The 26,944-nt window shown below is 47.3% G+C and overlaps 3 protein-coding genes across 6 annotated transcripts; 2 read left to right on the top strand and 1 right to left on the bottom strand.

Annotated features, from left to right (window-relative positions):
- The first annotated feature begins 1,437 nt into the window (after positions 1–1,437).
- Positions 1,438–14,110, top strand: mtcl3a (MTCL family member 3a). 2 transcript variants are annotated; one of them, XM_076012596.1, is made up of 8 exons: positions 1,438–1,912; positions 2,085–2,252; positions 6,362–6,643; positions 9,011–9,520; positions 9,706–9,785; positions 9,979–11,578; positions 12,768–12,803; positions 12,885–13,022. In XM_076012596.1, exons 1-7 carry the CDS (start codon positions 1,475–1,477, stop codon positions 12,795–12,797), a joined length of 3,108 nt encoding a protein of 1,035 aa, XP_075868711.1. In that variant the 5' UTR covers positions 1,438–1,474; the 3' UTR covers positions 12,798–12,803; positions 12,885–13,022. The 2 variants fall into 2 exon arrangements, with proteins under 2 accessions (XP_075868711.1, XP_075868710.1); XM_076012595.1 differs by lacking the exon at positions 12,768–12,803 and having other exon boundaries at positions 12,885–14,110.
- A 4,387-nt stretch (positions 14,111–18,497) lies between these two features.
- Positions 18,498–21,350, top strand: echdc1 (enoyl CoA hydratase domain containing 1). 3 transcript variants are annotated; one of them, XM_076012961.1, is made up of 7 exons: positions 18,498–18,698; positions 18,787–18,855; positions 19,539–19,705; positions 19,789–19,931; positions 20,029–20,081; positions 20,558–20,638; positions 20,714–21,350. In XM_076012961.1, exons 1-7 carry the CDS (start codon positions 18,613–18,615, stop codon positions 21,114–21,116), a joined length of 1,002 nt encoding a protein of 333 aa, XP_075869076.1. In that variant the 5' UTR covers positions 18,498–18,612; the 3' UTR covers positions 21,117–21,350. The 3 variants fall into 3 exon arrangements, with proteins under 3 accessions (XP_075869076.1, XP_075869077.1, XP_075869078.1); XM_076012962.1 differs by lacking the exon at positions 20,029–20,081 and having other exon boundaries at positions 20,553–20,638; XM_076012963.1 differs by having other exon boundaries at positions 18,498–18,855.
- A 1,101-nt stretch (positions 21,351–22,451) lies between these two features.
- Positions 22,452–26,942, bottom strand: LOC142879579 (E3 ubiquitin-protein ligase rnf146-like). The gene is made up of 3 exons (XM_076012959.1): positions 26,793–26,942; positions 26,078–26,141; positions 22,452–25,774 (listed from the first exon to the last, which is right to left on the bottom strand). The coding sequence occupies exon 3, from the start codon at positions 25,760–25,762 to the stop codon at positions 24,593–24,595; it is 1,170 nt and encodes a 389-aa protein (XP_075869074.1). The 5' UTR covers positions 25,763–25,774; positions 26,078–26,141; positions 26,793–26,942; the 3' UTR covers positions 22,452–24,592.
- Between the last annotated feature and the right edge of the window lie 2 nt (positions 26,943–26,944).

Raw genomic sequence — 26,944 nt, 5'->3', positions numbered from 1 at the left:
CATAATTGGTCGCCAAAAGTGGGGATTTGTTCCGTCGAAAGATGTTCAAATCTCTTTGAAAACAATCCTCATGTGTACAACTACAATCAAACATGTCCCTGTCAATGTTTAACAGACGGAAATAGAAGCGTCAGAACAGAGGTAGAACCGGTCCACTGCTGCTTTCATCCCACTTCTGGGATGATTTACGTCATGTGATACGGCCAGCTGTGGTAGGAGAGAGAGGGGCGGGGGTACTCTCGTTAATGAAAAGCATAGTTTTAGCTGCGCTCCAGTTGTTTCCCCACCTTCGCCGCTGTACCTCAGCGAAAACTTCATTCCAGCAGCTGTCTGCTCTATTAACTCTGGAGGATTTTTAAGGAGCGTGTAAGAGGGGGGAAAGACGAGGTAAGGGTCCTTTAAATACTCCTGCTTCACACTTAACTGGTTACGTTATGGGACTTGATCCTGCCTACGGCAACACACAAGTTCACGGTGGCTGTGTGGAATCTCATAAATCATGAAAAAACAAATTCCAAACAGCCGGTAGCTCTCCCCGTGATAGTCACCCCTCTCTCACTCTTAGCAGAGGAGTGAGAGATGGGTGGAGATGAAAAGTAGCCGACACTTTTTTATTTATTTTATTTTATTTTTTAATGAACGTGCAAAGTACTATTATAAGTCGCCGCCACTGGCCCCAAGTGCCTCGTTAAGCGGCCAGAAATGAATTACGCTCAGCGTATAAGACGCAGCGCAAGGTCGTATCCCGCCGCGTAATTAGAGCCGCTGAATGTGTGCTGATGAACGGATGTTGTTTCCTCCTCCAGACGCCTTTCAGCTATTTGGCTGCAGTGGGGGGGAACATACTCATGGTTACAAGGAGTAAAAATACTCGCGCTCGCTCTTACATCAGAGCGCCGGGTGATATTTTGGGAACGTCTCCCCTACTTCGCCCCGGCGCTGGAGCTGCTGGAGCTGCTGGAGCGAGTGTCGCTGCCAGCGAGGACGGTCGCCTCGGAGGGAGACCAAACAGCGGCGGCGGCGGCGTCTCCAAGGTTGACTTTTAAATATGTGAAAGGGAAAACAGTTCGCTGGGCTCAGATAGGCGATACAAAGTTAGAGACGGACTGCCCCCCCCTCTTTTTTTGCGGATATGGAAGAAGGAGAGGCGTCCGGTTCTGTGGCGAGTGTGAGCGCAGCAGCTGTGGCCGCTGCCCTGAATGGAGATTCGGCAGGGTTCGGATAGTTGGCGCGCTGATCATGACGCTGTCTCACTTGCGTAGACTGGATTCAAACAACACAAGTTGTGTTCGACACAGCACAGACGCACGTGTTCTTGAATAATACGCCTGCCAACAGAAGCTACAGTAGCTTCAGTAGTTCTTCTTCTTCTTCTTCTTCTTCTTCTTCTTCTTCTTCTTCTTCTTCTTCTTCTTCTTCTTCTTCTTCTTCTTCTTCAATATGTTCGTTTTACTTTGATGCGCGGGCCGGAGAAATGTGGAGTGCGTTTATGAACGGTTCGGGGCAGCACGGTGTTGGCAGTGGCGCGGGCGGGGGCTACGTGCCGTCCCAGGGATGGGAGTTCGTGCCGTGCACCAGGATGGACAGGGCGGACAGGGGCAGGGGCAGGAGCCCTCTGAGGAGGATCTCCTCCCCGCCCACCGTCTTCAGCCAGCTCTACGAGCCTCACTTCGATGCCGCGCTCCCTCTAGGAGAAGGTGGATCTGGGACGCAGTTTGAGGTCGTCAGGGGACAAATGTGGCCCGGTCCGGAGACCCAGCAGCAGCAGCAGCAGCAGCAGCAGCAGCAGCCGCAAACGCAACGCATGCGGCTCAAAAAGAAAATAGAGGATTTGAAAAAGCAGCACGTAGAGGACAAGGAAGGATGGATGCGCGAGAAGGAGTCACTCCTGAGAGAAGTGGCTGATATACAAGTAATTGGAGACAATTAAGTGCACTTGTCATCAGATGTGTCCCACTTTATCTTTCTGGCAGATGTATTGGCTGCTTGATTCGGTTCCTGATTTGTTTGCAAGAAGTTCTGTTCACCGCTCTTTTTCGTAGTTATTTCTCGCGACTGGCGTTCACCTGCTGCTTTCCGTGCAGGGAGGGGAGAACAGGAGGATTCTGCTGGACCTGAAGACAGTTTTGGAGGAAGTGCAGTTGGAAGTGAAGAAAGAGGAGGAGAAGAGGAGCGAGCTCCAGCTGCTGTACACCAGAGACAGATGTTCCTGGGAGCTGGAGAGAGCCGAGCTCAAATGCAGGATTGCTCAGGTAACTCAATGATGAAATCATGCGTGGAACATTTTACTCAAAAAAAAAAAAAAAAAAAAAAAAAGCTCCCTTATTTACTGGGTGTTTTCTCATGTTCCTCTGAGTGTACGTGCTTGCTCTCCAGTTTGGTGTAAATTGGGATTACCACTATGCCACCCACATGACAGAGTGACTTATCACCCTGGCATCCATCCAGCTCGGCTCAGACACAACATTTGCGCTCTTGGAGACGAGCTTTGTTCCCTCAGCTTGACACAGACTCACTGCCCGCTTTTAAGCAGATATAATATTAATCTACTGTTGCCATGAGGCCGCCACAGTCATTCAGTAGTTTAAATGAGCAGGAAATGCTTAAGATCGTTTTTGCATTCCTTGTGCCCTGTCGTATCAGCTAACCTAACAGGCTAATCATAGCTTCTTCAAAGCATTGTTGCCTTTGGGGATTTAACATTTTCTCTGGGTTGATCACAGGGGGGATTTATTTGGTTGGTTTAAAAGAATAATAATCCTGACCTGACTTGCTTGGAAAAGGCCCATTCTGGAAAAACCCAGTAGCATATAATGGTATGTAACATTTTACAATGTCAGTTCCTGCTTTCTGTTGTCTCACTTGATCTCTCATCTTTCTTATGCCGGTTGTCAGGGCAGTTTGTGCTTTGTCCTGTGATTGTGTTGTTGTGCGATATGGCCGGCTCCTCCACAAGTGGATCTGTGTTCCGCGTCAATATATGTACAATTGAAAACACAACTGGTATTTATCTTCAGGGAAAAAAACTAGATATATACCTTCAATTGTCGTCCTTTAAATTTTCTTTTTAAACTTTCAGAAAGGTTCTCAAGGTTTGCTGCATGTCATTTTTTTTTTTTTGTTGTTATATGTCTTTCTAATTCCCAGGCGTAAACTCGATCTCAGCCCTCGTCTTTGGTTTGCACTCAAAAGTGTACAGGAAGTGAAACGATGCTGCCTGGAAATTCTATAATGTGCTGTGGTAACTCGTCAAGGTGCAGCGAGTGATACTGCGGAGCAGCTGGGACAGATCACCGGCGGCGCTGCGGAGCGACGTAGTAACGTGGCTTTAGCAGATCGCAAATCACGCACACAAAGATGGTTTAGTGGCCGTAATGTCATCCCATGTGTGTGGGTAGGTGGAACAATGCTGCTGTTCAGCTCCTTCTCTTTGTCTCGCTGGCTCGGAGCCTTCTCGCACTGTGCTTGACGGAGAGCCTTATAAAAACACAGACATTTACTGTTCGGTATTGTGTTTGTAAATCCCAGCGTCGCAGTGGGAGGAGGCTTTGTGTATCACACATACACACACACAGGGCCGGTGTGTGCACTGTGATACGGTGGTGCATGAGAAATATCTGTGGAGAACCAGGGAGATGAGCTCTTTTGGCTGGGAACAGGAACGGTGCCACACTATTGCTGTGTAATGTTGGACAAAACTGGATCAATCTGTTTGACCAAGATTATTATTCGTGTCACTACTTGGGCCATTATTTACATAATACATATACAGATAATAATGATGATAGTGATAAAGTATTTTTTTTCAGCAGTACGATTAACATCAGTTATCCATCCATTTTTCTCATGATTTTTATACATACAAGTTCAGGATTGAAACAAGAATAAGATCATTTCCTGCATTTACTTTATTCCAGTTTCCGTTTTGTTCCCGATGAGCTGCTCAAAGCACCCAATGTACCAGAAGGTTTCCGTCTGCCTTTAGGTCAGTGTCTGAGTTTGAAATTGGATTTGGCTTTGGCCTATTTCCTCGGTAAATCCCTTTCATAATGGCATAACCTGTTAGAACACAAAATATGCATTGGGGTTTGTTTTTTTTTGTGCAGAGGAAATTGGCTAAAGGCATGTGGACACGCTGGTGTAGCTTCACTTCACTTCAGACTCACACGTGAAGAGGTTTTTGGTGTGGGGTGGGTGACAAAGTCCTCTGTTATTTCCCACATGCGCCTTTGGAGCTCCCAATTTTAGCCTGGGAAAAAACAGCTAGTTGCGGAGGCAGAAGGTAGTTGTTAAGGCAGTTAAAACACTGCAGAATTTATTTGAAAAGCCATTATGTGCAGCATAATGAGTCTCAGTGGAGCAGCTTGTTGCCGTCGACGGAATGATTTTTACGGCCACAAGGGCACGAGTCCGCGGTGTCTCTCCAAATTTGGCTGTTTGAACTCATCAGCGTTGCTCTGATACAAACCCGCACACATGATCGAGGTTCTTCTGAGAGTTGAGGTTATTTGACGCGACCCCTTTTATCTGAAAGGTCCATACTAACCTACTGTACCACCTTCTTGAGATCTCGTTGAAATACCTTTCTTTCCCAATCACTTTTGCATCTTAAACCACACACCGTGTGTGGCTTCAGACCTTTTCATGCACCTTTGACCACCAGATACCCGAGCGAGCGTTCGGGGTCCCGCTCACAGGTCTTTGGCTGCATATTTCACGGCATATTTCTCTTCATGCCGCTGATTTATGACGGCCCGCTGGCAACGAGGAGACGTCTCACTCTGACTTAGCGGCCAAGTCCCCCCCTCCTCCCTTTACCTCGTCCCCCCCGCCTCCCCTGGGAATGTGACACAGTACAAGGCTCTGTGTCCACTATTTATAGTGGGTCACTGCTGTGACACAGTTACCTTCATGTACCCTGTGCCATATAATGAGATAAAGGGTGGTCATAGCTAGTAGAAGACGGCCGGCAGAGATGGATTTTAATTTATTTTTGTGTGTGTGTGTGTGTGCGTGTGTGTGTGTGTGTGAGTTGACATGGCCTTTGAGAGCGAAACTTTTCGCAGTTTCCCCCCTAAAGAAGCAAGAAAGGGTCCACGGCTCCTTTATCTCAGCCCCCGACCCTCTTGCTTACGACCCTTTCACATTTTGTTTATACTCGGATGTGAAAATAGAAGGCGGACGGCGCCCGTCGTTTGCCGCCTGTAATTGTGGAGAACCTCGAGGAAGGCAGAAAAGGCTCCACTTGTTTTTTTGCTGCACCGTAATTTCGTGACCCCAGGCCACAGGCCAAAATAGCTCCACGACCGAGGCCCGTACGAGGCCTTTGGTCGTTGTCTGCGACTCAACACTAAAATAACACACGCAGGCATGCGTGTATGCATTCTCTCCGTCTTTCAAACACGCACGAGTACACGCGTACGTGCACGGCAAACGTCGTGAACCTTTTTCCAGCTTTGAAACCAACACTTTCAGCACGTTTTATCACGAGAAACAAAAAGAAGCGTATTTATCACTACATTATACCTCGATACACAACACAATACACACCCCTGTATTGCACTGGATGAGGTCTCCTCAGATTTGATTCAACTTTGTTATTTCATTTAGGTGCATAAATCCTCCCCTTATCCTACTAAGAGGAACATTCAATAAAGTCAAAAAAATATTTCTGGCTCATGATTTCTTCTGGCCTCCACAAAGTAAAGCCCTCAAAGGCAAATACCAAAAGATTTTTTTTTGTTTGAGGAGGACATTTTACGGTGATTCACTTAAGTATTGCCCTTAAAAAACAGACAGTTTGACCTGAAAAGTCGGCATTTCGGTCATGAGAGTCCTGAGCACAAACACCAAGTTGTTTGTGTCGATTGTTCGTTTTAATTCTGCGCACTCCTGGCGAGGCTGCGTGCGTGACATCCTGCTCTGCATCCTGTGTTGGAGACGATCATAAAAAAAAAAAAAGAAAAGACCTGAACCCGAAACCCTCTGGCACTGTGTGTGTGTGTGTGTGTGTGTATTTGTGTGTGTGTGTGTGTGTGTGTGTGTGTGAACTGCTACAGGATACATCCATCTATCCACCTTCTGTTTTCTCCCGCTGAACCCACTCACACTGGTCCCTGCGCTCTTCTTCCCCCACTTCCTCCACCTTCTCACCCTGCCACTCCTTCATTCCCCTAATTCCATCTCTCGCAACGTTTCCCTCACATCTGCCGTGATCGACTCTTTGACTCTCCTCCCATTCATCACGAAGCTCCACTGACTCCTTTTCCCTAATGTCTCTCCCACACTTTCCCCCTTTCAACTCCCCTCTCTCTCCTCCTCTGTGCCCTCTGCTCTCCCCGTCTTTCCTCTCTCTTGTCAGTTGGAGGTTAGAGAGAGCGCTGGGCTGATCCAGTCAGCGCAGGGCGGCCAGCAGCAGCTGCAGCAGCAGCAGCGTGGTGAGACGTCGACGCTCCGGCGGGAGAGAGAAGAGCAGCGGCGGCTCCTGGAGGACACGCACTCGACGGCGATGGACCTGCGCTTTCGTCTGGAGCACAGTGAGAGGGACTGGTCGCGGGAAAGAGCCGAACTGCTGGAGAGGTTCGACGTCGAGAGGAGGGAGTGGGAGAGCCAGCTGAAGGACATGCAGAAGAAAATAGAGGAGGTGAGGCTCCGGGTCTTTGCGCTTATTTTCCTTCAGCCACGGTGAAATGGTTTGGTTTGAGGTTGAGTTTGGAATGTGGCAAAAGAAAAAAAGAAAAGACGATGAGTTTTGAGATAGACCTCAAAGTTCAAGTTCAGGATTTTTTTTTTCACGCGGGCATCCTCACAAACAGCGGTGAGTTCCTCCCTCCTCCACATCCTGTTCACCGTCAACACTGTCAAAACAATATCCACATATCAGTGCAGCTGCAGTGTATAAAGAGAGGAAGGAGTGGAAGGAATGGGCCAAAGGTTTCCGCTATTCCTCTCATCTCTGTGTCCTGGGACATCGATTGGGACTGCGGTGAAGTACAGGGAAGCTGGGATGAGACACAGAGACATTTATGAAAGTGGAATAGGAAAAAAACATGCTTCCGACTGTGTCTTTAATAGGATTTATGGAATTGCTTGAGCAATTCAATAAGAAAAACTTAAGCCGAACCCTAAGGCGTTTATGTTGAAATAAAATACCTGATCACATCCGTGACTGTGAAAGGAGAGTTTGATGGATAGATGGATAGACAGATAGGTTGATAGATGGAGAGATAGACACTTTATTCATCTCCCAAGAGAAAATGACATTTCTAGCAAAAGATGGAAATAGAGGGGCATGCATAAGTAATAGTGCTAAAATAACATAATAAGATTAAGAATATACTAAAATAGAAAAATAGAATTAAGAGGTTGTGATGTAGAAATTACTTAGAAATGTAAGCCAAAGCCAAAAGTAAGAACAAACTTTTGTAATCGCACAGAGAATGAAAGTACCAATGGACAAAATGCCTCAAATAGGCAGACGCTGCTTGATCTTTCAGAATGGAATTATTCTAAATGCAAATCTTCACCAATGTCAAGATCTTTTTAAATCCCACTTCCGACCATTTCCTGTCATCGTTTTCCCAGGTCAAAGAATCAACCTATCAGCTGTTAAAGTACTTTAGAGTCCCAGTAAGAAAATCCATCCTGCTTTGGAGCTTACTGAAAAAATAGAACAAGTGGAGATGTGTAGAGGTTCACACGGGTCAAAGACAGTGGCAACAGCACGGGTTTTTAAACTGGACTAAGGGCAAAGAAAATAGAGTTCAGGGTGGCTGGCAATGAACACTGGAGTCGAAAGCTCACATGCCTGAAGAAGCAGATCAGAAGGTTTTTTTTTTAATGAGGGAACAAAAGTGGTTGGCCAGAGTTTAAAGGCCCCTGGAACAATTGGCTATGAAAAGCACATGTGGCTCTCATTTGCCCCCCTTAGACCAGAAAATAAGGGAGAAAAACAAGGGAGCGAAGCAGGCGAACAGGCAGTTGTCCCATCTAGAAATTGCGTGATGGGAAAGGAGCCCAGTCAACATGAAATAGTTGCTATTTTGGGTTTCCACTGTCGGAGGCCAGAGATTATCTCAATTGCGTTTCAGAGAATTCTTTGAATTAGTTTTTTTTTAGTCCTCTGCAGTCTAAATATGTCTCCAGAATGTGTTGTCCTCTTGTTTTGCTCTCGTCCCAGATTTGTTTGTGATTACATGTGTTTGGTGGGCACAAACACACAAACACAGGTCGACTGCAGCTGCTTGTGACCGCCTGCTGTTGTGTTCTTAGTCAAAGTTAAACAGCATGCTTCCGCCATTTGTTTCACCGTCGGACTTTTAGATTCTGTTCCGATATACCTCTTATTTAAATTGCAGGGATTAAATAAGGTGACAATGTCACTGTTGAACTGTTACGTGTGTTTGAACTTCACTCTGGGTTATTAGTGTGTGCTGAGATAAGGCTAATAAAATAATAACACACATCTGACCTAAACTGATATCTTCTCGGTTGACTTAAAGGTCCAGAGTGTAAAATTTGACTTGTGATTTTTGTATTGGTAAAAGCTTAATATACTGCCTATAAATACATTAAGAAAAGTGTATAATCTCAGTACACTAAAAGAAATTTGGTTGTCCTACCCTTACCTATTTATAAGAATATACATATAGCGAGGGTCTTGGTCATAGTTAGCTGCCATCTCACTGCCATATTTCTAAGGAAGCCTGGTGTGGACAATCCAACCTGTCTGACAGTGAGTTTCATAATTAGGGTGCTCTCGTCTTCATTTAAACCAATGAAGAAGAAGGTGGACGAGGTACCCAGGTTTGGGTGAGCAGGCCACCGTAGTTCACTGGCAAGCTCAGGAGGGGGAGGTAGAGTGAAAGACGCTGCAATCTAAAATGTAACCACTTGATGTCGCTGTTTCTTCTTCGAAATCTCCAAATATTACGCACTTCACCTTTAATGTTAAAAGTATTGTATTCGGCCTGAATGGTAAAGCTGACAATGTGTGCTTTCTGTTCCCCAGCTGTACTGTGAAGTGAGGGCCAAGCGAGAGGGGACCAGGTCGAACTTCCGCAGGCACGACGAATATGAAAACGAGCTGGCGCAGAGGCTCAGCGTGCACTCCTGCAGCACCAGCTCCAGCCTGCTCAGCGAGGCCTCGCGCTCCGAGCAGCTCAGCAGCGGCAGCGGCAGCAGCAGCAGCAGGTCGGAGGCTCTCAGACCTTCGCCGTTACCTTGCTTTGGACGCCGGGGGAGCACCGACAGTCCCGGCGATTACGCCGGTGGTCAGCGCTTTCAGCACGAGCCGGCGGATGAGGCGAAATCCAGAGGGTCGTTCGATGGTGACAAGCGAGCTGTGGACACGTCGGAGCTGGATGCTTTTTGTCCCGAGGCTCCTGCACGCGGCGCGACGCCGACCACTGTTTCCAGAGATGGTGAGAGAAACGTGCACACGGGGCCTCGGGAGAGTCCCGCCTGGTCCGAGCTGAGTTACGGAAGCCACAAGAAGAAGAACGCCACCGCCCTCAACGCCGTGAGTTGCCTTGGATTGTATTTCACTGAGTGAAAGTGTAGGAGGGGGGGATGCAGAGTTGCAGAACAAGTGCATTTAATCCCCTTCATCCTCCCTGCCTTAAGTTTTATTTGCTCAGTACTTAAGCTGCATTGTGCGTGTCCAGCATGTCCCACTGTGCCTCTGTCTTTCCCTCCGCACGTCAGGCTCTGAAGGAGATTGCCCGCGTCAGCGAGGAGCTTTGCAGCTATCAGGACGAGATCAGGAAGAAAAGCGGGGACAGGAGGTGAATAGATCCCCTTCGCTACGTGAACAGAACCTTGAGATTATCACTTTACCTGTTGCGTCTTGACTCGGACTTAGTTTTTTGCAGCAACATCTCAGGCTTGTGTTTAGTGGAAAATGTTTCTGCTGTTCACAGGAACAAAATACTGACAAAGGAGACGTCAAGTTCATTAATTGATTACTTTTCCTCTCAGGACGCAGCCTGATTCTTTGCGCTCGCCCGACGAGAGTCAGACGGCGTTCTGCCCCGACGACATCCGACTGGAGGTGGACGACGCCCCCTACGACCTCGCCCAGATTTGCAATGACCTGTGGGCCTTGGGGGGGGAGAAGTGTATCACGCCGTCTCCAGTCGACACCCTGCTGCAGCTCGACGGAGGGTCCATCACGCCCCGGCCCGCCGATGTGCCAGCAGGCCCTGGCAGTCTCTGCGAGCAGGACCCACCGGCTCCGCCCGTCCCGCCCCGCGTCTCGTCCCGGAGTCTGAGCGCCGAGCTCCACATCCCCGATTCCCCCGCGTCCACCCTGATGACGTGCCACAGCCCCTGCGGCCTCATCGACAGGAAGTGCAGCAGCCCATCCATCGTGCGCAAGTTTGGCGCCATGCTGCAGGAGAACGAGGGCAAGGTTCTGGTGGACGGCACCGTGACGCCGTGCTCTGCTCCTCCCAGCACCAAGTGCAACGTTGGCTGCTGCCACAGCCGCTGGTCCTGCGACTCCAGCAACTTCGTCAGCGGCAAGTCGCCCGCTCACGGTTCCGCGCTGAAGAGCTTCTCCGAGGTCAACATCCTGAGCGCCGGACGGGACTCGAAGAACCTCCTGGTGCCACCGATGGTCAAAGACCTGCCGGTGGACCTGCTCCTGTCCTCTCTTGAAATATCGCCCTCGGGCCGTGGGGGTCTCGGCTCGACGAGAAACATCATGCTGGAGCAGAAAACGGCCGAGTTCAACAGGACTCTGTTCCAGGCGGAGATGGGCCGCAGCGTGGAGGAGGAGGAGGAGGAGCGGGACGCTTCGCACGCAGAGATCTCTTCATCGGCTGAGTCTCTAAGTCCCGCTGGGGCGGGTTTTCAGCCCCGGCGTGCCGACATCTCTGAATCCACCTTGAAAGAAGTGGAACTGAAGCATGGCAGATGCGGCCCAGAGGGTCAGGAGGCCAAACTGAACTTCAAGTCGGAACCGCAGCTCAGGCTTTCAGATGCCGAGGTCAAGCTCACAGCTCAGACGGCAGGCAGCCCTTCCAGGAAATCGCAAGGCAGAGCAGCCTCGGAGGACGTCTTCCCTAGAGCCGCCTCGCCAGCGAACGCTCAGCCAGGTCAGAGCTTCGACGGCTCCAAGACTAAGAATCCCGGCCAAGCGAAGCCCGGGCCTGCCAAGGCCAGCGTCTCCCTCCAGCAGCCCTCCGCCGAGAGCAAACAAAGGCCGGCCACGCAGCCAAGGCTCGCGTCCGCCCAGCCGGATCCCTCCAGAACGGCCCCCCGGGTGATGAACGACCACCCCTGGAAGCCGCTCACGCTGGCGGCCTACCCACGGCCCGAGGGCTCCAGGTCCAACTACGGCGCGCTGGAGAGGATTCTGAAAAACTACGAGAGCGCCGGCCAGGCTCGGCGCGAGCTGAAAGAGCAGGCCGAGGTGTTTTCCAGCTCCAGCATCAGCCAGACCGTCGTCACGGAGCTGGACCTGCTGGACGCGGACCCCCTGACCCCGCCGCCCACTCTGAGACACGCTCAGACGCAAGCAAAGTTCAAAAGCCACAGCTCGGTGTGCGTCAAGGAGATCCATCGAACGGTGCAGGTGGGTAGTCAGCTGACCGAGTCCGTTAAGAAAATAAACTGAATCCAATTCCCGTCTCTGAAGTCGCCGAAACCTATTCTTGGTCTCCTCCCAACATGGAACTGAAGCGCGTGTAGCTCTTGACTGAGGACGCCTCCGACGGGACTGTTGTTTATTTTTGGTCTGCGCTAAGAGACAGAAGCGGGCCAAAGCCTCCATTAGAATAGTCGAGGCATCTGGGCCAGTCCATCGCTTCAAGCCTCCCAAGCAAAGAGCTGCTGGTGCGACACATTAAGTGCTTCCGCCCGCCTCGTCCCACCACGTCACGGAGGCTTTTCTCTGTTGTCGGTCAGCAAGCATCGATAAGGTGTCAGCCTTTGATAGGAAAGAAAGAACTCGATCACATTTACAGAAAGTCGCACTCATGCAACATAAACCAAGGGTAATGTGACCTTTTGCAAAGTTGCAGCTTCTCAGTGTTTCAGTGTAGTCTGAAAATGAAAAGCAGACAGTGGTGAAGTATCAGTTGACTAGGTGTCAACAGTGTAACACCAGTTTTTGTTAACATGGCAACAACATTGTTAACTGTTTTATTTATTTATTTATTTACTTATTTATTTTTGAGTCATAACTTACACTCAAGCTTATCGGTCGAGAAAACCAGACCTCACAACTTCGGTTTACAGTCACGTTCCTGCAGTCATGCCAACTCACAGTTACTCATGTGAACAAAAAAACTGAGCAGGATCAACAGCATCTGCTGACTCACTGTCCTGGCTTTTGAAGCATCCGTGGCAGCCATTTTCCATGTTATCGAGGTAAAATGGGGGAGCAGTAAAACATTTGGACATGAAAAGTGTTTAACCAATTTATTAGAGCAGCTGCCATAACAGCAAGCTGTCATGAATGTTTTAGAAACTGGTTTATAACAAAAAAAAAGTGAAAAAAAAGAAAAAGTATGGCAAATTTAACTTGAACAAAAATGATGATATTTGACCAACTAATATTTTAATATGCAGCTGTGATGCTCTAATAAATTTGTTAAGCACTTTAGATGCTAGGGCTTGCAAGTTGATGATGACGCAACAACCATCATCCCTCATGCGTTTGCGTTGACAAACGAAAAAAAGGGGGATGTTCAACTTTCACAAGCATGCCGACTGAATGTGTGTCCCTGTTTGAATTGTGCCTGTTGTTCCCCCCCCCCTAGGCTCAAGACCACTTCGGATGGGACACGTGACACAATGTAAAGTATCTGAGCGTGTGAGCCCGATCGCCAGCAGAGCAGTCGTGATCTCAAACGGTAATCCATTTTGTTTCTCTCCAGGTGAGCGACAAGTCCTCCTCCTCCTCCTCGTCCTCCTCATCCCGGAAGAGCTTCTCCAGACCGGCGCGGCCGACCAACCGACGCCTCCCCTCGCGCTGGGCCAGCCGCTCCCCCACCTCCTCCTCCGCCTCGGCCTCCCCCTCCCCCTGCACCACGCCTGTCGTGCCTCCGTTCTTCCCGCTCCGCGAACACGCTTCCTCCCTCGCCTATGCGCACGCCTTCCACCTCGAGACCGCCCTCATGTGACCTCGCCAACCAAACGAGGTCGTGGACCTGCAACCTCGCTCAGACTGCTCCCCTTCCAGACTCTAGAAGTGAGTGCTTTAGTCGTGAGGACACTGATGTTTAGAATGTACGTGGCTTTTACCGACTCGCAGCAGCTTCGTGCCTCCAGCAGGCCGGCGTCTCGTGCATTCGTTCATGCCAACCAGTCGAACGGACTGACCAACTTTGCTCAGGTCTTCAGGCGTTCCAGCCTTGACAACTGTAGCCCTGCAGATGCACAAAACACAGTCGACTCGTCGCGACTTCCTCTGGTTCTGTAGCTCGATGTGCACATCTTGAAAGTGGTACTGTAGTGCATGTAAATGCGGGAGAAACTTACTGCCAGTCGCTATTCCCATTCAGCATGCCCTGTGTTTTGACTGCAACACACAATGCATACGTTGCATTTACAAGATACACGCCCACTTTAAGGCAGTGGAACAGAGGTGAAGAAACTGCAGCAGTGACGGTGTTCGGCCCTTTTGACTGTACAATAAAACTGTACCTTGCCTGTGACTAAGGTATATTGTGTTACAATGACTGGCTTTACATTTTTTCCTGATTATATTAACATAAAAATGTGAATGTGAGTTCATTTTTTTTATAACTTTCTACCAAAGGCTGTTTTGTGCATTTTTTTTTCTGAATTTCAAAATGAAAATGAGTTGTTTATAATGACGTTCATTTTTGCTGTCCACCCGGTTGTGATGATTTTTCTTCTTTTTTTTCAGAATGAAAGTGTGCGTCAACCATTATTCACATGAGCCTGCTTCTGTGTACAGCATAAGAATGCTTATGAGTTAAAAAAAAAATGTAAAGCCTTTTTTCTACCTTTACTAATTATGAATGGTCACATATCAGGACATTGCTCAGTTTTTTTTGGGGTTAAAGTGGTGAATCATAGGATGAAGGTGATGCCTTTGCTGTTCTCTTTTGTGCAATAAACAGAAGGACTCAAAGATTATTATGGCCTTGTTGTATCACACAGTAAAGTGTCTGGCTTTATCTGCGTTCACCCCATGCGGCTTCAATTCAATTCAAATCAATTCAAACAACTTTATTAGTCCCCATGGGACAATTTAGTTTGGTCATTTTGCCAGCAAAACAATAAGTAAAACGTCATCAGTAAAGTGCGACTGGAATAACAAGAGTGCAACTTATATTTAATCAGCCTGTCTTGAACTTCTATCCTCAGCTGTATTTTGTCATCTCTGGTCTGTGGTGGAATGAGCGATTTAAAGTGACAGTATGACATTTTCAAAGTCATTTTCTGACATGTCACAGCGACAAGGGAACGTCTGACATTGAGACACTTTTTGTTGCTGGCTTGTTTAAGATTATGGCCTGGACAAGTATAGCCCTGCGGGACAATACAAACAATCCATTTGTACCAGGAATGTGACAAGAGGGTGCCAAACAAAGTTCTTTACCAATGCCAATGGTAGCGATACTATTTCCCCAAATGACTGAATCATTTTTAAGCTAGAATAACTGCAGAGTGTTGCCATAATACACTCAGGAAATTAAACATTAGGTTAATTTCTGCAGGTTGTTTTCTGTCACTTGATCTTGGGCAGTCCCCTTCCTCCCCTGTGAATTCACTCAGACGATCACGGTCGCTGCCTCCTCAGGCCGAGCCTGATGCTTTAACCCATGCTTATTTCGTCCATGAAAAGAAGACTGCAGTGGTATTTGTGTTATTCAGCCGTGCAAGGCTCATGAATGCATGAAAGTGTCACGCAGATCCGATGGAGTGGCTATTTCATACTTAAACTGTGCTCAACCTTAAGTGATCAGTTTTCACACATACTTGCATGCGAGCCCATTAACTTGCACAAACACTGTCATGAATGCACAAGCAACCCGTACGCACCGCTGGCCCTGGAGGGGGAGGTGAGGGGACACTTGACCCTCTCACCCTGAAACCTTGCACCTTGGGCTGACTGAAGTAACAGGTGTGTCGATGTCACGGTGCCAGAAATCCTAGCCAGCCACTGATATAAATACAAATATTGTCATCCTGTCCTCGGTGGTCAGTGTCGCCATTCCTGCGTTGGCCGTCTCACCCGGATTTTATGCGTCAGCATTAGGACAGGATTACAGGTTCCCAGTACTGGCCCAAGCTCAAGACTGGAGATTTCCAGATGTTGGAATCACACAATCAGTACAAGGTCTTCAGATTCCAGCAGCTGCTGGACTGAGAGTTATGGAACGATTTGCTTTTTATCGTGCAAACAAACGATTGTCATCAAGTGCAGCAACATCTTCCTCAGTCTGTTGCTTCTGTTTCCAGCTGCTTTTTACTTTTACTGGGGATCACTGACATTCTCGATTATTGTTCTGTAAAATCTTTTGTTTTCTTTGTCGGTTAATCAGGTTTTCGGGTTGTTTGTGCAGGCGGGAGATGGCACGGCGTCTCTGACAGATGTGCATGTGTTTCTAATCTTGCTAAATGTTACTGATTAAGGGCCAACTTCTGCTGAAGTCAAGGGTTTATTCAGGCTTCCAAATACAGCTTCTTTCCATTGATGCAAGAAACTTCCACATTCACAGAGACACCCAACACTCAGCGGCCATGCAGACTGTTAATCAGGTTTGATTTGATCCGTCTGGACTAATACCGGTACTTTCCGGTGCTGTTATCCTTGTACCACCTTGAATAAAAGGACTCTGGTGAACTTCATGCTCTCTGTATGAATTTAAATTAGCTGCTATGGTAATTTTGCTGTTTAAGGGCTTCGGCCTTTCATGCCTCCACGGCCTTGTTCATTATTACAACTGAGTCCTCTTGCACTCTGTGAAAATTGGTTTATTTGAAAAAGGCCACTGGGCCATATGGTTCCCTCCATCATTAATGTGTTCACCCCGAGATATGTTGCACTTTTTGGTCATAATGACACACCCTTGGTCTGTTTTTGCAGAAAGTGTGGACTGATTGTCCGTTGCCTCCTGACTTTTCACATGAATCCTCCTGGCCTGCGAGTCTCTGCCACCTGCCAGCCCGCCATTCTTCCACCCTTGAAATAGACCCTTAATGCCGGCACTTGTTTGATCTCTGGCTCTGTGTGTGAGTGTGTGTGTCCCCGCGCGTGTGTGTTTTCTTATCGCGGTGGGTTGATATAGAGCCGCGCTGACTACAGCGCATTCCCCAGCTTCCTGTGGAGCAGACAGCTGCGTATCGATCGGCGGTGCGACCCATCTCTTTCAGATGGCACCCATCACACACACACACACACAGAACTTTGAGAAACGTGAACCCGTTTCCCCTTTTCCCCTCCCCATTAGTCTGCCTGTGATTTCAGAGTGGGCTCCTACTATCAACTGGGAGCAGTTCACCGCTCTCAATACAGATTGTAAACCATCAGAGCAGATCCAAACAGAGGTTGAAAGGAAGTGAAATGACGACTGCTGATAAAACAGAGGAAACACTCCTGGCAGGCTGACAGCCCACATTAAAACAGACAGATACTGCAGCGTATGCAAATTCCACAGAGCCCCCCCGTCCTCCAGGTGCTGCACTTCACAGGGTGATATTTTGAGACAGGTTGCAGGCTGGCCGACCCTGCTGAATGTACTGTACACAGCAAGGCAGCGAGTCAGAGTGTCTGGAATGCCTGCTTGGGAAGAGTCCCGCCGACCTTTTTGGATTCTTTCCCCACTTTTAAATAGACCAGAGAGGTGCAGACCTAAAACTTGGTTGAGTCTGTTGCAGTCTTGGAGGTGGCGCGTGGTATCCTGGCTGATGACCTTCTCTGTTAGCTTTCCATCCATGTAGGGAGAGAATTAGCCCCTCTCTAAAAGCCGACTCAAGTACACTCTTGTGCTCTCTAAAGGCTCCATGCTAGAAACTCAATGAGGGATTTTTAGACATTCAAAAGTTCCCAAAGCAGATTTTAACCACGTGATTTTATATCTGTGTGAAAACAACAATTAAGCAGCACTACTCTAACAGAAAACACTGCTGAAAGTGGCTGTTGAAGGCTGTGAATAACAGGAGAGGATGTCAGGTTAAAGAAGGATTTATGCTCGCAGTAGCCATAGATCACGCCACGAGGCAGGAAGTGTCTCCCTCTGCTTTGGCACAGTGTCTCTCACTTCCTGCTCATGTCTGGGTTGTTCCATCGTCCTGCCAGAGTCACTCATCAACTGTGTTCATATCATTTGGCCTTGAACCTGTGACTGTTAAACATTTACACACCCTTGGAGCCTTAATTTGACAAATTGCTTACTGGTCTGTGGCCCCTATGTTTGTTTGTGTTTGTGTTGAACTATGATCCAACAGCATTTCACACTTTTCACAGCCCCTCAGAAAGGTGATAATCCATCCTGGTGTGATGTTTCACGTTTCTTCGAGTATCTGAAAAGGCCATTTGCGAGAGGAGAACGCTGTTTTCTAAGGGCTCTCAGTTTTTGAGTCTCCATTGCTAATAATTTAACATCTTTTAAAACATTCAAAATCAGTGCTGTTGATGATAGCACGGGAGACACGGTGGTCCAAAAAAAAAGAAAGAAAAGAAAGCTGACCCTGTGTTTGAATCAGTATGCCAAAACAAGATTATTACTGATATGCAGTACACTTAAGAAAAAGAGTTTCACGCAGAAACTGCTGTTTGCTGCAATCTTGAAAACTTGCAGTGCCAAGATAGCAATAAAAGTGGTGTTATGAGAAGCACTCTTTTATACTACTCAAAAAGGAAATGGACTCTGAAGAGCCATCAGTGTTTACAGAGTGGTGACAAAGAGCAGAGCTCTCTGTGCCTGTGGCAAATGAACCTGAGGCTCAACTTGACATTTGAGCCACAAAGGGAGTGGAAGTATATCTATGTATATACATAGAAAATATGAAACTAAATTTATGCTTACTACTTGATATAAATTAGGGAAAGACCGGCCCTTTGTTTTAAAATGAGGACATCATGGCATTTTGGGAAATTGTATCTCACCATGGATTTCATAAACAGTACATAGATTATAGATTATATAAAACGCAGATTATCATCGTAACCATGAATTAGTAAAAGACTATGTAAGGAACTCTGGTAGGATTTTAGTTTGACCAAAACAATAAACAAAACATACGGCGTTTGAGGAAACCACCATTTAACCACCATTGTTCTTTAAAAAAAAATAAATAAATAATAATAATAATAATAATCTGATCAGGTAAAATATAGTCTACGTATCTGAATAACACACATGAAAAACATACTATCTTTGGAGAGGTGAATGAAATTCTGCTTAAAACCTGTTTATGAGTTGGTGGTATCCTTCTGCCCTCCAGTGGAAAGTCTTTGAACTGCCTTGTGATTTAATGTGGTGCTTCCGGTTAACGCTTTGCAGGGGGAAATATTTTAGTGTAACACCACTCAGGCTTCAAGGTTGGTCGCTGCTTTATTTTTTGCCAAACATCTTGCACGTACTTTGACTTTTAACATTTTTTTTTGTATTAGTTATTTATTCTTTTATGCAAAAATTACCGGGAAGGCAACGCAGCATTAATCTGCCCTTAAGGAGACAGCAGTTTGTCGGACGACCCAAAGTTTACCCTAAGTCAGTCAAAAACAAATACAAACAGAATTGGAAACAAGCCGGTGTAACTGTTTTTGGAATAAACCGAAAGCTTGCAGTGCCGCTGCAGGATGGCGCTGTGTGCAGCGAGGGTGCAGCTCATGAGAAGCAGCAGTAGCAGCTGTGGAGCCTGGACCAGGTGAGGAGAACAACCATGATAGATGGCCACCTGTGCTTGGACACAAAAGTGTCTGTTAATTAACCCTTTGTTGTGTCACAAAGGGTTGAGGAACTTGTACTGTTACCTCTCCCAGTTTAGTAACACAATCTGATTATTTTTTTGAGATTGAGATTGGTCAATTTGTTTTTGTTCTCCTCCAAGCATGGAATGGGTCTGCCAATCTGTATCAGGAGGGGGCTAAGATTTTTAATGGAATGCTGTAAACCGCAGGCTAGATACTTGTTTGTCTTATTTTTTTTTTGGAGGACTTTGGATAATTTGTGCGAGGCTGCTTCACTTGAGTCCAGCATAAATCAAATCAAATCTGAACAAAGGTATAATATGGGGCCTATCAAGTGCACTTCTTCCTGAATCGTTACTGATTTCAACAAAAATACTTTTAGTGCCCCCAGAAGATTCTACATCCTCAATGCGTTCATCTTTCTGTAGTTTTCCACTTGTCACTTAAAACTAAACAGCAACAAAGCAACAGCTAACAGATCATCACTGATCAATCATGGAATCAAAATATGAGGATTCCTCTTTCATCTGAGCTCACAGGCCTTGTAGGATTGAAATCATTATTTAAATGAATGTTCCACCGGAGCTTCAGCAGCATTAATTCAATTTTAATAAAAGGAAGTGTGTAATCTGTCTCCAAGGCTGCTGCAGAGATGGAGCAGCAGCTCCAGCATCCACAGCTTCAATGAGAAGGAGATCAGAGAGAAGCTGCAGGCCTTCCCGGGAGGCTCCATTGATCTCCTCAAACAGGAGTCAGGCATCGCTGTGCTGACCATCAACAACCCCTCCCGCATGAATGCCTTCTCTGGTATGATTTTTCACAGTGAAAAAAAAAACCCATTAATTTCCTTAATGACATCCCAGTTCATTTCTTTGCGCGTCGTCCCTCAGGCAGCATGATGGTGGAGCTGGAGGACAGAGTCAGCCAGCTGGAGAGCTGGACAGATGGCAAAGGCGTCATCGTTGTGGGTGCTGCCGGAACGTTCTGCTCTGGATCCGACCTCAATGCTGTCAGGGCCATATCAAACCCACAGGTAGAGCAGCACATTTGTTTTTAATCACTCTGCTGCACTCATTTATATTGTGCTTTCTCTTGAGAGGTCACTCACTAATGCTCCTGTTGCTTTGCAGGATGGGATGAAGATGTGTATGTTAATGCAGAATACTCTCACAAGATTACTTCGGTAAAGGCCCCTCCACGTGCTGTGCCACTGTTTATATTACTAATGCCTACAATAACTTGTGTCTTGAGCCTAATGTTGTAGTCCAAACCACACCAACCGAGACCAAGACATGATCAAGACTAGAGAATATCGACATCGAAACAAGACCAAGACTTTATATATCAAAGAAAATTACAAACAAAACAGAAGAAAATGACCAGTATCTTTTTTTTTTTTTTTTTTTAGCAAGAAGCTAAAACAAAAGCTAAAGCATTTTGACAGAAGATAGTAAACAGTGGGCTAAATATACATTTTTTTGGACACCTGAAGAGGTTCCTGGGATTTGTAATTGTGTGAGATGGTTTCTCTGTGGGAGAACAGCATACAAAAACAAACAAAAAATTGAAAATGGAGTATATACTGTATCATCATGGGACCCGTTCATATTTTACAATCCTCACCCCAGTTTGCTGACTGAGTGGTTTCATTCAGTGCAGGCTGCCTCTGATCTCTGTCGCCATGGTGGAGGGTAAAGCACTGGGAGGCGGCGCCGAGCTCACCACCGCCTGTGATTTCAGGTAAAGTTCCAACACCAGCAAATTAAGAGATAACGCCATTTCCTTTCGACTAACAACCGTACGTGTCTGTTCAAGGTTAATGGCTCCTGGCGGCGTCATCCAGTTCGTCCACAAGCACATGGGCCTGGTTCCAGGCTGGGGTGGTGCGGCCCGACTCGTTCGCATCGTCGGAAGCCAGGGCGCCATCAAGCTGCTCGCCGGTGCCCGTAAAGTGGACCCAGAACTGGGCCTGCAGATTGGACTGGTGAATGGGGTCCTGGACGGCAGCGGAGGGAGCGCGCTGCAGGGGGCGGAGGACTGGCTGGGTCACTACACCAAGGGAGCCGCACCGGTGATCCAGGCCGTGAAGAAGGTGGTGGTTTCGGGCCGGGAGCTGCCCCTCGCGGAGGCTCTGAGGGCCGAGAAGGAGGTGTTCGGCACGGTGTGGGGAGCGCCGGCAAACCTGCAGGCTCTGGCCAGCAAACACAAACACAGATGATTTTCCTGCAAGCAATGTTGCAGGAAAACGATAAACTCCCTCATGGGCTGTTTTACGGTAACCATGAAAGATCACTTGAATTGTTTTAATGTGTGCCAGAATATAATTCTCCCGCATTAAGAAACCTTTTACCTCAAGTTGAATCTAAACTACAAGAAGTCATGCTGAGTTTGTGCTTTTCTGTTACCATAACATAATATATGAGGTAAGTGTTTTGGGAATGACACATTAAAATTTTTTTTTTTTTTTATTGCAAACTTGATGTTTTATGTTTTTATTCAAAACAAGTGATTTTGACTTGTGGTGCTTCTAATGCCAAACTCAGAGACTGAGTACGACCCTGTGAGCAAGTGAACAGCATCTTTCCTTCCAGTGAATTATTAAAATAAAGTGTTAATTAGACACAGTGGCACGCAAACACCATCTGGATCACATCCTGTCAGCTGCAGCAATCAGTGATCCTGTACTTTGATTTTTTTTAATAGGATATTGAAGGTGATCCCATTTTCTCCGATCTTGATAAATGTATACTTTATCTAGTATTGGATAGTGAAAATATTGGTAGAAGGATGCTCAGGTTGAAACTGCCAGGCAGGATGACGAGATTTCAAGATGAAAGAGGACGTGAAGTTTGTCGGTGAGGGACGATGAGAAGAAGATGAAGACGGGGGATGCTCAACTGTTTCCTAGCACCAAGTGATGGAGGCTGATTGGTTAGTTGAGTGTTGTCTGACTTCTGTTGCGAGCCCCTCGACAGTCTGAGGTTAATCGTTACAGCGCACGTTCACAATCAATCTGTGTTGAAGAAATGTGTGCAGAAAGGAGGTTCTCCTCGTCTCAGAGGTCGCGTTGCTCGGCTGCAGCGCTGTCGACTGCAAGGTGAGCGAGGCCCCATCTGATGCACAGTCCACATCTTTGTTTTAATGAGCTTCAGTAATAGAGAGTTCACTGTATTGCAAACAAAGAATGCTCATGTTTTCCTCTTTCTATTCCTGTGTAAGAGGAACCATGTACAGTGGAAATACTGCCTCAAGTTTTTGTCTGCCTCCCTTGACAATTTATACTCCCTCCCCTCCCCTCCCCCCCAAGTCCCATAGGCACCTGGTACAAATGCGATATAATGAATGACTTCCTTATGCAAAGAGGATAATGTGGTTTTTTTTAACCCCTAAATATTGCTATGATTTGCAGTGGGGGTTGGTGAAATCTGAATACAATGGACCTATTGAGACGGGTGTGTTGCATAACACTGGAGATGCATTCCAGAGGGATAACAGACTCACGTGGACCCCACAAGAAACACTGCTGGAGGAATCAAGAGCAAAAGGTAGTCCATTCAGGTCGATGAAATGACAATTTATTCTTAAATTACATGAAACAAACAAACAAAAAGTCGCAGAGCAAAATACTGTTACACAAACATAATTCTTCCTAATGGAAAGCCCAAGACTGAACTGATGATGGAGGCATGGAAAGAATTATATATAAAAAACAAACTTGAACTGGAAATCTCTGCAGGATGGCCAACGCCAGTGGCATGTTCTTTTCTTCCTGCATTTTTTTCTTTTTTAAAAATAAAAACATACACACAAGAAATCACAGCCATTAGAAACACAAAATAAAAACATGAATTCAAACTCAAACCAGAAAAAAATATCAATTCTTCACGTCCTGCCAGTAGTGTTTTAAAGTGTTTTAAATAACTCTCTTGTCAAACATGCACGAATCACAAAACTTCTTTTTTTTTCTCAAAAGACACCAATGAGAAAATCTCAGTTGGGAAGAAAAGACAGCGACGAGGTCTGAACATTGACAGTAAAAAAAACAAAACACTGATACTTCATTTTAAGACGTCAATCATTTAAAGGGATGGTTCAACATTTTGGTAAATTTACCTATTGCCGTACATTCACTTCAATTATCAGTGGCTGTTGTTTTGAGATCTGGAGGGCAGAGGGGGAAAGTTTGCAGTGTGCAGTGCAGTGTTCATCCTCCTGTTAATCCTGGTTTACACACACGTGTTGTAAAGAGCTGTCGTAAAACAAGCCGAACAAATGGAGCAGAGTTCACTTTCAGTTTGCTCTGTGTATTCTGGCTCACATAAATAGGATTCTGGATCTCGGTTAATAAAGAAATCCTCATTGCTATCCACCATGAAGTCAGAGCTTTTTCTATCTACACCAACCACACACTTTTGAAATCACTCCGCCCAGCACATAGTTCCGGCCACGCAACTGCCGTAAAAACAACTGTCTTGTCGCGTTACATTGTTATTTCATAATGTGGTGACTGAAGATCACAGCTTTCCTGTGCGTCTTCCCCCCCGATCGCAAAGCAACAGGCACTGTTATTTAAATGTACCTCCTTCTATGATGATCGGGATTATGGCAATAGATGAATCTTCCCAAAATGCTGAAATCTCCCTTTAAGGCTGGGAAAACTTTCAAAGAAACTTGATATGCACTTCAGTTCCACACATTCATTTAAAACAGTAGCTTTTATTTCCACAGAATTTGATCTTTTAAAGAATGTGGGGCGTAAGATCAATTTTAAAAACAAACCCTTTAGCACATGGTTGAAAGATCATGTGGGCTCTCCAGCTGCAACACTGTGCAGGGTGAATCGTACATAACCATGTGACTTAGGCAAGTCAACCAGAGCATACTCTTTGTTTGACTACACTGGAAGATTTTTTTCTTTTTTTGTCAAAACACAATAAGCTGCGGAGGCAAACTGAGAAAATTTGCAGTTGCACGTTACAATTTTTTGCAGAGAGGCTCGATCATTCGTTAAATCGGATGTAACAAGGTCAGACCGAGTTAATTGTCATGGTTTGCAGGACGAGTCAGGTGACCTGGGCTGTAGTTACCCAATTTTGCATGCCATTTTAGCTGAGAGAGTTCATAATGTGGATGAATACAACACGGTCGTTCATGGCTATGATAAAGACGCAGTTCCGTTTTGTTTAGCGGCCTCATCTCAACCGCCTCTCATAAACCCAGTGCAGATTAGTCGGCCTTTACACCGAGACTAAAGCTCTCACTTTTCTGGCATTGGCAGGAAACAGACTTTGATGGGCCCTGCGCCCTAACAGGCAGACTTGTAGCGCACCTCGGTCTTCTGCACCCACATCACATGATGAGCAAGCGCTGCGATCCAGAGATCTCATGGCTCACGAGAACGTGATGCATCCATCTGGCTGTTTACAAAGATAAAGCGCCTGTCTCAAGGCTCCAAACGCTCAGTGCTGGAAAAAAAAAATCAGAGTTAGCGAACATGAGGTGGAAAAACAAATGGCTGGAATACACGCAGGTTATTGTGAGCCCTGAAACTGGCACCAGAACTGATCTCTGAAACTGCAAGAAATGTGCGCTACGCTCGTTTTCTCTCGTGAGAGATCGGCGTTACAGTGAGTGAATAAATTAATGAAATGAAACACAGCCGTTTTGTCGGTGATGGTAGTTTTGACGATGACTTCACACTTCGGTCACCGTGCACTGACCGTCGGGCATTCTGGACCTTCCGCTGCTACTGGAGGAGGTGGGGGAGATGGACTCTGCGCCAGGAGGAGCCCTGTCCTCTGGATTCAGTCTCTGCCGTCGCTGCCGGCCCTCTGAGGGCTCCACGCGCTCCCCGTCTCCCCCCTCCCCCTCCTCGTCGTCGTCCTCGCCTTCGTCGTCGCTCCAGTCCCCGGAGCCCGACTCGTCCACGGAGGTGTGTGGGTCGGAGGACCTGGAGGGGGAGGCCTCCTCGTCCACCTCCTCTCCCTCCCCGGCCTCGGCGCGCTCTCGGGGAGGCGCGGGCCTGAGGCTGATCTGCAGCTGGGAGAGAGCGTCCTCCAGGGCGGGGCTACTGCCGTTGCTGCTGCTGCCACCAGGCTGGCCATCGAGCGAGGTGGGAGGCCTGGTGGGAGGGGCTGCGGCAGCGGCAGGCGCCCCGGTTGCCTGCTGCTGCTGCTGCTGCTGCTGCACACCTGCCGCCGAGGTGTCGGCCCCGTCCGCAGAGTTTTCCCGGCCTGCCGCCCCGACGGCGACGCTCTCAGCGTCCAGACGCAGTCCTGCCACTCCCTTCTTGGGGATGTCCAGAATGTCTCTCTTCATTTTGCGTCTGCGCCCGTGCTCGTTGCGCCTGTACTGCACCATGTTCTCCAGGTCGGCCACGTACAGGAAACCGGCGATCAGCATCTCGGCCGTTTTCTTGCCCTTGGAGAAAGCGTCCTCCAGCTCGCGGCTGGTCCGCTCGTCGTACTGCCACCAGCCGTTGCGACCTTCGTAATACCAAGCGTGGTCGCCCGCCGCTCCGCCCCGGCCTCCCGCCGACGCCTTCAGCTCCTCCGGGGAAAGCAGCGTAGGCCTCTCCAGGAAGTCGTCGGGTACTTCCTGTCTGCAGAGGGCGCAGCGTTTGCTCTGCCAGGAGGCTCCCTTCACGCACAGGAAGCAGAAGACGTGATTGCACGGCAGCTGGACCGGGTGGACGCAGCTCTGCAGACAGATGGCACATTCCGGTACGGAGAGGGCCGGGGAGGAGTTGCTGGAGCCGGAACACGACGAATCTGCGCTATTTCCGCTCCCACCGCCGCCGTTACTGCCTTTCTTACTGGATGGAAGTGAGCTGACGGAGTGGTCGACCTCCCCACAACTAGCCATCCTTAGAAAGTACTGAGGAGAGGGAGCATTGTACAAAAAAAAAAAGGTTACAGTAAACATGTCAGGATTATCACTTGTGCTTTTAAAATACATGCAAATGCATTGTAAGAAAAAAAAAGGGAATATCACAACTGTCATTCATTAAAACATTTTAAATGATCAACTTTTTAGTTTCTCATCACAGTAAAACTGAGTGAAGCATGATTACCCTTAAAATAAAGCCGCGTTCAGAATTGTGACAATTTACTGTGCCTATAATCTGAATTCTACGATTTCCTTTGAAAAGAGCTGAGAGGCGTGGAAATAGACACTCACTGGAAGTACGCTTACTGCTGGTGTATCATTAGGAGAGTTGATGGATCTTCAAACGACACTGACACTGCAAATGGCAAAATAAATGAGATGTTGAGTTAACATTCTTGCCGACGAACAGTAAGTACAAACAAACTGACCTTATCTTATGCAAGGAAATAAGTTGCGCTTCAAACAAGATATTTGGACAGATTAGCAACGACAAAGCGTTAATTCACTGAACTATGTCAGCCAGAGGTTTTAGCCGTGCTTTGGGACAAAAACGCTGTTTTTGTTTACGGTCCTACGTTAGTAAGTGTGCCAGGTAGCTATGACAGGTTTGTGTTCACCAAGCGGGCCCTGTCACAGGGCTACTGAGCTCAGCTAGCGATACTAGAGTCGAACCCCGATCAGCTAACGAGCTTCTATTTACCCAAACTGGTGACACTTTGTCCGCAAAATAGTTTAGCTTGCGTTAGCCAGACGCGGACCAGCTGCCAGCGGACCGAGGCGTTCTGTGTCACATTTCTGCGGCACACAGACGGCAAGGTAGAAAGGGACAAAGGGATTTCTGCAGTCGAATGGCAAAGAGCGATCATAACAATAAGACCTGTTGTAGCGAATGGTGGCTATGTCAGCGCCCCGTCTCCAGCAAATAGTCGGAGTTCATGCGACGGCGTTGGCTAATGCGAGCAACGCGACACAAAGCTTAAAAAAATGAGACGGCTGCATTACGTACCGTTGTATTCCTCCGCGCGCGTTTGTTAGACAAACGCAACGTGTGTGACACCGCTGATATTTAACGCTGCCGTTGACGACTTGCAATTTTAGCAGGCTTTGTTTTCTTCTTTCTGATATAAAGACGACGCAAGAGGGTTACGTGATGACGTA

Source organism: Nelusetta ayraudi, unplaced genomic scaffold (assembly GCF_046127955.1).
Source record: "Nelusetta ayraudi isolate G7.1 ecotype Tasmania unplaced genomic scaffold, CSIRO-AGI_Nayr_v1 ptg000136l, whole genome shotgun sequence".
NCBI classification, from domain to species: domain Eukaryota; kingdom Metazoa; phylum Chordata; class Actinopteri; order Tetraodontiformes; family Monacanthidae; genus Nelusetta; species Nelusetta ayraudi.
Note: the sequence above shows the minus strand (reverse complement) of the source record. Positions and strands in the feature narration are given on the sequence as shown.

Bases quoted from the DNA above. Each gene is read 5' to 3' on its own strand.
- mtcl3a (XM_076012595.1), top strand. From the start codon at position 1,475: ATGTGGAGTGCGTTTATGAACGGTTCGGGGCAGCACGGTGTTGGCAGT. The intron at 2,253-6,361 runs GTAACTCAATGA...CTCTCTTGTCAG, and splicing joins TCAAATGCAGGATTGCTCAG to TTGGAGGTTAGAGAGAGCGC. The intron at 9,786-9,978 runs GTGAATAGATCC...TTTTCCTCTCAG, and splicing joins AAGAAAAGCGGGGACAGGAG to GACGCAGCCTGATTCTTTGC.
- echdc1 (XM_076012961.1), top strand. From the start codon at position 18,613: ATGCAAAAATTACCGGGAAGGCAACGCAGCATTAATCTGCCCTTAAGG. The intron at 18,856-19,538 runs GTGAGGAGAACA...TCTGTCTCCAAG, and splicing joins AGCTGTGGAGCCTGGACCAG to GCTGCTGCAGAGATGGAGCA. The intron at 19,932-20,028 runs GTAGAGCAGCAC...GTTGCTTTGCAG, and splicing joins GGGCCATATCAAACCCACAG to GATGGGATGAAGATGTGTAT.
- LOC142879579 (XM_076012959.1), bottom strand. From the start codon at position 25,762: ATGGCTAGTTGTGGGGAGGTCGACCACTCCGTCAGCTCACTTCCATCC.